Raw genomic sequence first — 12,546 nt, 5'->3', positions numbered from 1 at the left:
ACTGGCTACTGACTCCCTTTCAAAGCAAACTGTCACAGGACCTGGCTGGCTTTCTCAAGAGGCAGTTCTCTCTTCTTTGCATCTCCTGGGAAAGGCCTAACGCCAAGTTGTACTGATAGGATCATTCCTACAGCAACAATCCAAGCCTCATAAATAGAAGATTATTATAACCTTAGTCCAGAAACAGACAAATGGCCCTGCGCTCTGCAAAATCCCAGCCCTCTTCCAAAGTCAGAATAAAGCCACTTGACAGAGGAGATAGCAAAGTGCATTTTTAGGGAGTCCCTGGAAACTATTTCCTTTCGATAAAGCCTTTTAAAAAAATGCCTTCACAAATGACTCGTTTTCTTTCCACTCTGTGGGATCTATTTTTTTTTTTAAATAAATAACATTCTTAGGGAAGAATAAATTTCAATATGTCCGTTCATGGATGATGTGTTATTTTACATATACAGTTGGAAAAAAACCAAGACTTATGTGCGAATACACTTACTCACCAGGCCCACAGCCCACAACCCACAAATCACAGAACCTAATTGTTAGAACTGCAAGTCCTGTCCAGTATTGTTCGAAAAGCCAAGATCTGATATTCTTGTACAATACCTGTAACAATGACAGAGCCTCAGGACGTACGTTTTTAATAACACACAAGATAAGACAAAGACCTTGCTTGATTATCTTATTAACAAGAGTAGGAAAAAAAAAGAGGGGGGGTTATCAGGGACAGTAGCCATCCATGACTCAGAAGACGAGAGTGAACGAGAAAATAAACTCTTACCTTATGCATTTGGTGCGTGCTTTCCTGTGGGAAGTCGGCAGACCCCATTGTCGGCATAGGGTGTGAGACGCTGGGCGGTCCAGGGCTCGGCCCCATCATACTGTGCACAGAACCCGGGGATGGTCCGGGTCCTGGACTAGGTCCAAGAATGGGTCCAGGCGAGGGTCCCGGCCCCGGCGAAGGCCCTGGATGGGGCATCGCGCCAGGGTCTGTGGGCGTGGACATCGACCTCTCCTGTCTCTGCCAGTCGGTAGAGGGATACTGAGTTGGAAGGAAGAAAAGAGAAAGGAATGTCTTAAACATGATGTTAAGATCAGAATGAAACAGTTGTTAGTCGTTCATGGTGCCATTTCTGCAACAAACATCAAACAGAACTGCCCTGTCCCGTCCAGATGTTTGCGGGAGTGTGACATATGTCCATCTGCCCTAGTCTTCATGACGACCACTTGTTTAAAAGACAAAAAAACACTCTAAATGATTCCCCAGAAAGATATAAATCATCCAAGATACAAAAAAAGACCCACTGGAGAAACTCAAATTTAACACATAAGCAGAATTCTAAACAAGTTTGAAATTTATGACCGAAGTCAACAGATGCTCTCCATTACTTACCGGCTTGGGCACCTTACAAGTCATTAACCCCCCAAAGCCATTAAAACACAAAACCCCTGAAAAAGTATCCAACCAAGACACGTTTTCCCAAGCAAATGAGCGTTGGAAACTTCACAGAGAATTCCCGACAGTTAAAAGGGGGAAAGAAGTACAATTTCAGAAATGGAGAATGAAAGAGAATTACCCATCTTGGGAAAGGCAGAGGCTGTGGGACTCAAACAAATAGGGGTCCAAATACCCACACAGAACAACCACTGGCTGAGACCAAAATGCAGTGCTGGCAGGTGTATCAGCTCCGGGCCCAGCGCAGCACCCCTCCCCCCACCCCGCCGCCGCCTGCAAGCAGCACTATGTTCCCCACCATCTCCACCGTACTGCACGTGATCAGAAGAGAACGGTTTATTTATTTATTTTTTAAGATTTTATTTATTTGAGACAGAGAGAGAGCACAAGCGGGTGGAGGGTCAGAAGGAGAGGGAGAAGCAGACTCCTGCTGAGCAGGGATTCCCAACAGAGGGCTGGGTCCCAGGACCCTGAGATCACGACCTGAGCCGAAGGCAGACGCTGCACTGACTAAGCCAGCCAGGCGCCCCAGAAGAACCGGTTTCAAGGGTGGGCCTCCTGCCGGCCCATGAACTGAAGACCACTCGGAGAGCTGAGGCCAGGGATTCATCCGAGGCCTCTCTGTGGTCCAAGATCCCCCAGACAAGACACCCGTGACCACTGGATCGGGCCCAGCACGGACGAAGTGAGAAAACCCCAGCTCTCCAATTTCGGGAAAGCCCTAATCCATCACCCACACTCCAAAACTTCTTGGCCTCCCCTCCCCTGGGGAACTGCCTCATGGTGGTGGTGGGTATGCCTGCATCTTGGACCTGAGCCAAAATGAGCTGTTTCCCATCAATGATAAGTGAATAGCACTAGCGAGAGCAAGCGCGACACCTGACCTTATGTTATCTGGGCCCACACGCATCCGGACACACAAAAACTTTTCTGCTGTCAACCTCACAAAACAGAGCCTGAGACCCCCTCAGTGATTTGCTTACCCACTACTTAGTGACTGGGAATTAACCAAAGGGGCCCAGCCACTCACAGCCGGGGTCTTTCCACCGTGAAATGAGGTTAGAGGGGAAACATAAAGACCCACATTAGTGCCGTTCTCAGCCCCCTGCTCTCCCGTCTTGCTGAGTCTCCAGAAGGTGAGGGCCTTGAGGGAAGGGGTCTTACTCTTCTTCACTCCCCTGTGTCCCCAGCACCTCCAGCCCGCGCGTAGTAAGGGCTCAAAAAAGATCTGAATGAACTGCCCACGGATTCCAAGGGCAAACTATTAATAGCGTCCGTTATTTTATAAATAAAAAATTAGAGAGTAAACCGTGCCTGAGCTATGTTCACATAAAGAAATCTAAGAAGGGTAGGCAAGAATTTAGGCCATTCTGATAAATGAATTCGGGCTAAAACGGGAAGCAATGACAGGCTACGGTGGCATGATTATAACACAGTGTTTTGCTGATACAAGACGGGACTCAGAGAACCCAGCTGAAGTGGTTTCTGAAACACCAGGGCAGCTTCAAGGGTGAATTACAGCCTTGAATTCACTAGAGAGCCAAATGTTATTATTTATTCTTTGTGATTAACAAAGCAGGCGGAAGTAACTTTTTCTTTAAACTTTTTTTTTTTTTTTTTTTGCATGCCACCCCCTCACATACAGGCTCGTTCAGTCAGCGTCTTAAATTTAGGAAGCTGACGTCAATCAGAGGTACTACAAGTTTTAATGTTCTTTCATGTGTATCAGCAAAGTAATACACCCCTTTATTTTTTAGTGAATAAAAGGAAATTGCTTACTTCCTGTTATGGTTTACCTTGAAATGGGCTTCAATAGCTATTCCGGTAACCCACCACCAGTCTGAACAATGAAGATACAAATACCCAGCCTGGCAGTCCCCACTTGCCACATTTTCTGTTTTAACGTACGTTGTCCCAGAATCCTCGCTCGTGCCTCTGCGATCACTTTCACGGGGAATCTGGCAGAAGGCTGTGACTACGTGTATGTTGTCCCATAAAAACGCTCCTCGTTTTTCGTTCAAGGCAACTCCTAAAAAGCTTCTTAAAGGGGAAAACAGATGCGGGGGGGGGGGAATGGAAAAGTACTGGGTACTGCAGGGATGTGAACACAGGAACGTGTTGTAGAGGAAACTCCCGAGGAAGAACTGAAGCATCAGTGCAAGGGCCTGATGCGTGAGTCCACAAAGCAGCACCATTAACGAAAGAGAGACGCTCAGAGAAACCGCCACGCTGAGCAGATGAGGAGACTTGGCCCGTGCGAGGAAAGGGCAGGAATCTGGAGGATCGTCCAGCTTGGGAATGGGACACTCTGGCTGTTCTGACTGGGTGTCCAGATCTTCTCGTCCGGGACCACCACCAACCCTGGGTCCCGGGACAGAGTGCTTTTCCTCTGTGGAGCCTTTTACGTTCTTCTGGGCTTGAGAAAAGAGTATCTGAAGGCTTCCCCCACCTGTGCACCCAGGACTCAAAGCATCTCGAGAACAGGCTCCAATCCTGCGTGCGGTGGCGTTCACGGGGCAGAATGTGGGCTGTCCCGGGATTCACGCCGTGCCACCAGCACCCGGGTACCCTGAAGAGGAGTGACTCTCACAGAGCAGGTCACAGCCCTGGCCTCTTAGCCCTCCCTCTGCATTTTTGCTGGCAGCTTCGCCGTACAGCTCGCGCACATAACCAGACTTTCCAGCAGCGGGGAGCAACTCGGGATGTAAATTACAAAGCGGGGCAGCTCTCGGGCAGAGGCGCGGGGCATTACTAAGTTACTGCGCTTGAGGCTGAAAGTCCAGTGTTGGCCAGCTCAGCTTCTCCTTCACCAAACACACTGGTGTCCCTAGGAATCAAACAGGCAGTGATGGTGGTGGGCACAGCAGGGACCGGGGAGGGGACGGCTCAGATCACCAGAGCAGGGTGCCAGCAGGAGGTCCCTGCACAAGGTAACACTCAAAATCTGTGTTTCTTTTGTGTTGGGAGGTAGGGCGGGGAGAGTTGTACATTGTCACAGCAGAGCACAGCCTGTCCCACAGTTACGTGGCTGACAGAATGAAGGAAACGTGTCTGGCGTGGGGGGACTGGGGCATAAAGCACAATGACCCCCCTATGCACTGCACTGCAAGTCCCTGTCCTCCCGTAATGCATTCCCCGAGGGCTGGCCGCTGTGTTCTTGGCCAAGGCATTTTCAGCAGTACACCCTGTCTCCTTCTGCATCCTGACCCTGCCTTTACAACTGGGGAGTGTGTGTTTTTAAAAAATAAAAGTCCTCGGAGCTTCCCACAGCTGCAACGACCGCAGACACCTTCCCTCCTTCCTTCTCTCCTTAGCTGAACGAGCCCCAGCACACCCATCAGCATATTAAATAGGGAGTCCAACTTCCTGGAATTCGAAGGGTCGCCAGTCTAACCATGACAACCGGGATCAAACATACACCTTTTCCTGTCCTACTGCCATCAGCTGGAATACCACTGACCCCACCCTTGCGGTGTATTTAAACACACCCACATGGGCTTCACCGTCATCTGAGTGACCTGAGCTGAGGACACGTTTTGTCCCATCCCCGTGTAAAAGGTGAGGGCAGAAGTCAGGAAGGGACCACGCAGCTGGCCCAAAGTCCCTTCTGTCAGTGGAACTCCGCATCTCTTGTCCCAGCCCAGGGCTGAGCCACTACACCCATCAGGCAAGGCCGTCCACCGGGGGGAGGGTTCCCCACCCCCCCCACCCGCCCCCGGCTGGAGACCCACCACGTGCAGGAACCAGGAACGCAAATAGAAGGGCATAGAAGCCGAGGCGGAAACAATGGGAGGGCGGTTCTGCCAGGCTTAGGATTTGGCTGTGATGCCAGATCAATCTGTGAAGGGACAGAGAAGTGAAGAGAAGCCCTGGAGAGAGTAGGAGGTGGACACGATGTCATGGATGAAGGTCGTGAAGTCTAATCAAATGTCCAGAGGGCCCGTTTCACTTATCTATTCCCAGCTGTCCTGAATCTCCACTGGGCACAGGGCAGATAGGATGCACAGAAAGGCCCCGAGGGCACACCCCAAGGCTCTGCAAGTCTGACAGGGAGAGGGGACTCTTCCATAAATAGCAGCGGGGGTGGGGGGGGGTTGGGAACAAACGGAAACTCCTGCAAGACCAGAAGGGCTACAGCAAGGTGGGCAGGAGAGACTACTTGCAGCCTGAAAGTGGAAGAAGGAAGAGGGAATGCGGGGAGGCTTCCTGGAGAAGGTGGCCTTTCAGCTAGGCCTCCAAGAAGAAAACGTAAATAAAACCAAGCAACCAAACAAATAAATAGATGCATGTTTTCGTCTTATGTTTTCTAGTCACAGAAGGGGTTTTGGGGGGAAACCACCACCTGGACAAGACAGCGCCTCTTTAGTAACTCCTCACCAAACGTGGTGAGGAAGCGTGGGCAAATCCTGGCCTTCCCGCACATTTTATCACGGCTGGGCTTATAGGAAGACCGGGGTACGGGTCAAAGGCGGAATGTTAGAAATAAAAATTGGGCCCCTCGCGTATCCCCAGGAATAGCTCCGTGTTTTTAAAGTTTTCTGGCTGTTGCGGGAGAGCTGCAAGGCTCAGGAGATAGTTAAGATAAGGGTTCTTTTTATGTCTGTTTGCTGATTCAGAACATCTCCTGACCTGAAAGGCTTCTCGCTTTCTGTGTAGCTCTCTGTATAAAAGAATTGATAATTCCCCTACAAGAAGTAGCAACATCTCTCTGACGGGAACAGAAGCACGGCTACGCTTAACGGGGGAGTGGGGCGTGGGCAAGAACAGCAGGGAAGATAAAGGAAATAAATCTACCAGAAGTTTCTTTTTCAGACACCAAGGTTGCCTGGATAGATGGTGAAACATGACCAAAAGCCCTCCTCCTTCTCGATCTGGGACTGCAACCTTCAACAGCGCACACTGCGACTTGTGCCACGGGGAAAAACCATGCTGGGCTTAAAGTTCAACGTGACACGTCACTGGACCCGAAACTCTAGAAAAGCCTGGAAGACGTTTTCCTCCTAGTGCTTCCTGTCAGTTTCCCATTCAAAGTCAAGTAGGTTTTAAAAGGGGGTCAGATTCAAAAATGGTGCTCTGTTTGTCAGGCTTCTGCGAACTTTTCCGTCATAGGGCCAAGGAAACAAATCATGATGTTAGCTGCCGCCCTCCCTTTAAATAACCTGCCCTGGGACTGTCCTTGCCCAGAGTCAGACCTGGCCAAGGCTTGGCGGCAGCTCTGTGTGGGACAAAAGAGAACACAAACATTGCAGCAGCTCACTCCTGCCCACCCCATCCCCCTGCAATCCCCAGGGGATACTCGGGGACCTGGCACTTAACACTATCACCCTGCGAGACGGTGGGCTGCCTTCTTACAAGAGCCTACCTGTGATACAATCCCAGGACCTCCTCCATGAGGACAGCCAACGTTTCCACCAAGGAAAAGGCTTTTGGAGGAGGGTGCCTACGAGAAAACCCGAAGTACCAGAAAAACACTAGGGCAGGGCATCCTTCTAACGCAGGACTGACGACGGTAGTTACAAAGGTTATCATGGGTCACCATCACTTCCAACATTTAGTTGAACCTAAACTCCTAGGCAGTTGGCCAAAAGCAAACCGTGCCAACCACACCAACAAAAGCTACTTTCAGCCCCCCCCACGTGTACTATCTTGTGTATGTTCACACATACAACCCTCCTTCCTAGGTTCTCTTAGGCCCCTTTGCAAGGCAATCTCATCTGGGATGCTGATAAGAACCGATGACAGCCACTTCCTTCTCTGTCTGCTAATTGTATTTACACATTAAACATATAAATGTGAGTCTGAAATACATATTTTAAAAACTCTTCTGGCTGAGATGGCGTGCTATGACTTCGTCGTAAAGCTCCACCCTTCTTTGCTGAAGGAACCCCAGGTATATGACGGCCGGGTTTTGATATGCCCCACCTGCCCAGGCTTTCACAGTAGCCACAGACATTCAAGCAGGAACCCTTCAAGTTCACTGCAATTAAAATGGATAATGGCCATTTACATGCTAACACGCCCTTTAAAAAAATCACCACCATAGTTCATTTGAGCTCTTCAAGTTTTGAGCTCTCCATCTGCAAACTAGGCAAAATTGTCGCCGGCTACAACAGCAATTCTGATATGAATCAAGTAAAATATCACATCTGAAGACACCCTGTGAGCCAAGGTGTAAAAAAGGTGTATTACTGCAAGGATCCTTTCAATGGCTTCACTACCCACTCCGGACTGGAATCCACAGATGAATCGAAACTATTTCTGCTCATGAATTGCCTCGTTCAAAACTTGAGACGAGCGTCCAACACGCACCGGATAAAACCGTCATGCCCTAGCCTGGGTAGCAAGTCTTTCTACCACGTCCGACATTGTCTTCTGCAAATTCCCCCCGACTAGAACCTCTTCCCTGAGCAATCAGGTCAAATGTCTTCTCGTGGATTCTTCAGACGGGTCCGTGTGATCTCTGGATTTTCTTCTGACGATCGGCACTCCACCTCCCCCACCCCACCCTCTTCTGGCCACAAGGCTACGCTATGGATCCCTGACAGCTCACCCCCACCTCTCCCTACATCACGAGGCCTGTGCGGTTTGCCATACGCTCAGGTATATCCTTTAAAACACCAATTCGCAATTGTAGATTATTTTTTTTACACAGTTATGGGCTTTGCTTAAGAGCATTTTAGCACATGGATAAATACGACACAGCAGCAAAGCAGAGAGGACGTGAAGATACGACAAAGGTAAACACCTGCCCACTTCAAAAGCGCTGGGAGCAGAGGGGAGAGGCCATTTCTCGTGTACATTCACTTTCCAAGTTCAATGACGTATCTTCCAGTGGGATCGTAAGAACTGGAATACGCCACATCGAGTAGGTGAAGAAATATATAATCATCCTGAACAAGAGAAACACAAACACAAACTGATAGAGAATTCCCCTTGAACTACTGCTAACCCACAGAACAACAGATCCCTATCTTTTTTGGTCAGATATGTGTTTTCTATTTTTAGGTAATTTAAATTTCTAAATTCTGAATTCGGCTTTTAAAAAAGGGGGAGGAGGGGGAGTTATAATTATATTTAATGTTTTTTAAACTTGGAACGTATTTCAATTCCTAGGGGTTCCACTCGACAATTCACAAAAGGGTCGGCCCGTACTGAGATTAGGTCAGTTTCTAAAAAGTTTCTAAAACATTAGTGCTTGCACGGCTGTAGATAACGTCTTGGTGTAAGACTGATGCTTAAGTTGATGCTTACGTGCCTAAAAATACAATAGAATATTGTGATTTTTAAAGGTTTTACATGATACAGGCATATAGCCTGATTATAACTGTGTGAATGTTCTGAAAGTCTTACATAACAAAGAAACCAGCACAATTCATAGCTTTAATTACATAATAACGTGTTATAAATCCAGAAGTCCAGAAGGGCGCCACTTATGTCAGTACTTCAGTCAAAATCCTGTATTCCGTATCTAAACCATCATTCCAAATGAGTGAATTAATGAGTTATTCACTCATAATTAAGATTAAACGATGCTTCTATCCAACACCCTAAAAACCCAGCTAGGGGGCTCCTGAATTTCATCAGCCTTATTATATGCTTTGCTAAGGTGTAATTATTCAAGCATCTTTCACTGTATCTTTAAAACCTGTATTAAAGTCTCTAATGTACCCTGAACACTTTCAAGGAAAAGGACTATATTGACATGAAAAACAAACCAGTCATAATAAACAGTAATAAGGTTGTAAAGTTTTCCAAAGACACGTTGCAAGATCCCATTTAACTTGCTGATAAATAACCTCAAAATAAATATTCTGACTTTCATAACGATTCCGGCAGAACTAAGTTTTAGACTTCTATATTCCCTGGTAAATGCAAAGTCATGACTTTCTATGTAGAAAAAATAAACATCTATGTAGAAAAAATAAACATCCTACCAAATAACTTTACCACCACTCGTATCTTCTGTTCCCAACTACTTACGGAATGACCCAAGACTTGCTTAAATGGCTAGAGAGTAAAGTTCCATAATGCAAACTCTTCCAGAGATGACAGAAAATCCAGCATCCTCTGTTGGTCAAAACCAATCTACAGAACACATTTAAGGACAAGGAGTGATTCAGAAGATCATTCTTTCACATAAAAAAGTGACAAGAGAAAAATCAGAAGCAGCTCCAAGATATGGCTTTCCCATTAGGGAAATGTTCTCATCTGTTCACCAGAAATACTGCAGAAGAGAAAAGTGACTCACTTACAGGGAGTTCTCCAAGTCCACTCATGTTAAGCAACAAATTGTCTGTGGCTCCCCTTAAAATCATCTTGACCACAAACAGTGGGAATCAAAACTTGTGCTGGTTGAAATCTGGTCCTATCAACACTCCCTGGATAGGTTAGTGCTGGCAAACACTGCCTGGCGTTATATTTGTGATAATTCAGTTGTTCTCGTGGCGGCACGTCAAGATGTCACAAATCGTGATTTATTATTTCTCTGGAGTATCAAAAAGCTGCTGACCTAGGGGGGTTTGACAAACAAAGGCCTTGTTTACAAAGAAAGACTTCTAAAGGGGAAAAAGAAAAAGAAAAAAGCCACGAAAACACTGAAGATACCACCACTTTTATAGCTTAAGAAAGTTTTCTCTTTTATGGTCTTGCTCTAATACACAATAAGCCTTTAAAATGAAATGTCAAAATATTATAGTGATATAAGGGGCATCACAATGGTCTCCTAGAGAGAAAGGAATATGCTTTTATACTGGCCTGTAAATATCTTCATCTTAAAGACAAAAAGTTTTGAATAATTATTTGCCAGAGTGTTACTTTCCAGTTATACTGTCAGAAATATCTTAAACAGAATTCAAGCATTAGCGATAAAATACAAGCAGGGGCACTTTTTTGTGTGTATGTGTCAATCCCAAGCCTCAGGTGTTGGTCAAAGCACCTTTCAAGAAACTTGACGGAAATGCTCAGAAGCCACTTTAAAACCGAACAAAAGAAAAGATCTAAAGCTGCTTTGAACACACTCTTGCGGTGAATATTTTCTTGAGACGCCACAGAGCCGCTAGTCCTGCAGCTGGGATGTCACTGCTGTCACTCATAAGAGAAAGGCTGCATTGAAGAGACACTCCCTTACCTCTGGCCATTCTTCAAGGGTTCTGATACCCCAAACTCCGAATTTATTTTCGCAGTGTTCTTTACCCACAAGGCACCTCTGCTTAATGTCTCCAATCAGGTAAATGGACCCTGGTCCCCAGGTTTGGATTTTTTCCTTAGTCCACTGCAATAAATATCCTGGGTACCTAACAGGTTTCTCCAAATCCCTTGTTCCCAGTGGCAAACATGAGTCGTCAGGGAGCTTTACAAAAAAAAAAAAAAAAAAGTGCAGGAGAATAAAAGCGCAATTAGATCCCTAAAAGAGAAAGTGTGTCTGGATTTGCATAACAATGCACCAACTTGGATTCAAACCTGCCACACCTCTTAACACTTCACCAGTGTGCTCAACGTAGGCTGGATGCCTACCAAGTCTAGTGTTGGCAAACAAGCCTGGGGCAGTGGGCCCCCCAAATAACCGATGGACAATATTACCGAAATATTTGAATGTGCACATCTGAGTGTCTATACACACACATAATATTGGGCATGGCTTTAGTCCAGCTCTCAGGGCCCTCTGAGTCTTAGATGGTTAGACAGAAATTCTCTGCTATTCCACACGCCAGCAACAATCTTTCTGTTCATACAAGCATTCTGCTCCTTAGGAGCATGGCACAACCAGGTGTAAATAAAAAAGTCCTTTGAAACGGGAGTTTAAAATTTAACTCTGCTATTCATGACGCACAGACGTTAAAAATAACCACTCCATGCAGGAGACAAACGTGTATCCTTAATACCTCCCTTATGCTCTAACATGACACGTACTTAGGAATACAGTCTACCTAATGACCAGGAGACAGTGATGACACCTCTCCATAAAATATTAACCCCGGTCGCTTTGTTGTTTCAAAAGCACCAACGTCCATCAGATTGGGGAGGAAGGAAAAAAGGCGAAACCTTGCAAAACTCTCCCAAAAGTTATATAAACAAAGGAGGAGAGAAGCCCAGTGTGGGCTTTGCACCCATGTGCTACTAAAATTACATAACACCCGGCGCAGACATTAGAGAAGGAATGGATTCTGCACAACACCCCCCACTTTCCTCGACTCCCCAAAGCCCATCTCCTTCTCCTAAAAAATCCAAACGCCTGGTAAGACCAAATGGACGACTCCGAATATTTATTTTGTTGCTGGAGTAAATCCTGCGAGAGTTGGAGGCACGTTTAGGCCCGAAGTTTGAATGTGCAACAGCCCCAGGGCGCAGCGACTCCACTCTCCGGACCCGGAGGAGAAAGAACTGACAAGCGACAGCAGCCAGCAAGGCCTCCTTCTTCCCCCTCGCGGTGCTTCCCGCTGGAAAGTTTTCCACGCGATCGATCGCAGGGCGAGGAGCCCGCTTCCCCCGCCTGCCTGACTTTGCAGGAAAGGCGAGCCGGGAGACCGGAGGGGGCCGGCAGGGAAAGAGCTGGAAAGCTCCGCACTCAGCGGGCGGCGCCGGCGCAGGCTCCTTACCTGGGGGACGCGGAACAAAAAGAGGCGCGGGGCTCGCCGAGCCTGTGGCGGCGGCGCGGCCGGCTGTCGGAGCGGGTCTCCCCACCCGAGCCCTAGGCCCGCGCCCGAGCCCGCGGCCCGGCCCCCGCCGCCGCCGCCGCTTCCTCCCTCGCGCGCGTCATGTCACGGCGATCAAACATGTCTGTGTGCGCTTCGCTGCTGTGACTTCCTGATTCTCTGCCGCTCGCGCGCGCACACTCACACTCACACTCACAGCCACACGCACACGCCACCCCCACCAGCCCCTGCCACCAAACCTCGCCTGGTCCTCCCCGGGCTCCCGGCGCCTACCCGCGCCTCCGCTCGCGACGCACTGGCCCCGGCGCGCACAACACACACTCACGCGCAGACACACTCGCGCCGGCCCCGAGGGCGCGGAGACGCGAGCCACGGGAGCTCGCCGCCCCCTCCCACCCCCCCTCCCTACTTCGCCGCCCTGCCAAACTTTTTTTTTTTTTT

General features: G+C 48.1%; 1 protein-coding gene across 1 annotated transcript in view; it reads right to left on the bottom strand.

The window, feature by feature from the left end:
• Positions 1 to 12,546, bottom strand: part of SMARCA2 (SWI/SNF related, matrix associated, actin dependent regulator of chromatin, subfamily a, member 2) — a 171,003-nt gene that overhangs the window by 155,314 nt on the left and 3,143 nt on the right. The window contains exon 2 of the mRNA XM_040620135.1: positions 779 to 1,039. Coding sequence (XP_040476069.1) covers positions 779 to 1,003 — 225 coding nt within the window. The 5' untranslated portion in view covers positions 1,004 to 1,039. The remainder of the gene's footprint in view (positions 1 to 778; positions 1,040 to 12,546) is intronic.

The sequence above is a fragment of the Ursus maritimus genome, unplaced genomic scaffold, assembly GCF_017311325.1.
Source record: "Ursus maritimus isolate PB19 unplaced genomic scaffold, ASM1731132v1 scaffold_34, whole genome shotgun sequence".
NCBI classification, from domain to species: Eukaryota; Metazoa; Chordata; class Mammalia; order Carnivora; family Ursidae; genus Ursus; species Ursus maritimus.
The sequence above is the reverse complement of the archived record's forward strand: the minus strand, read 5'-3'. Positions and strand labels throughout refer to the sequence as shown.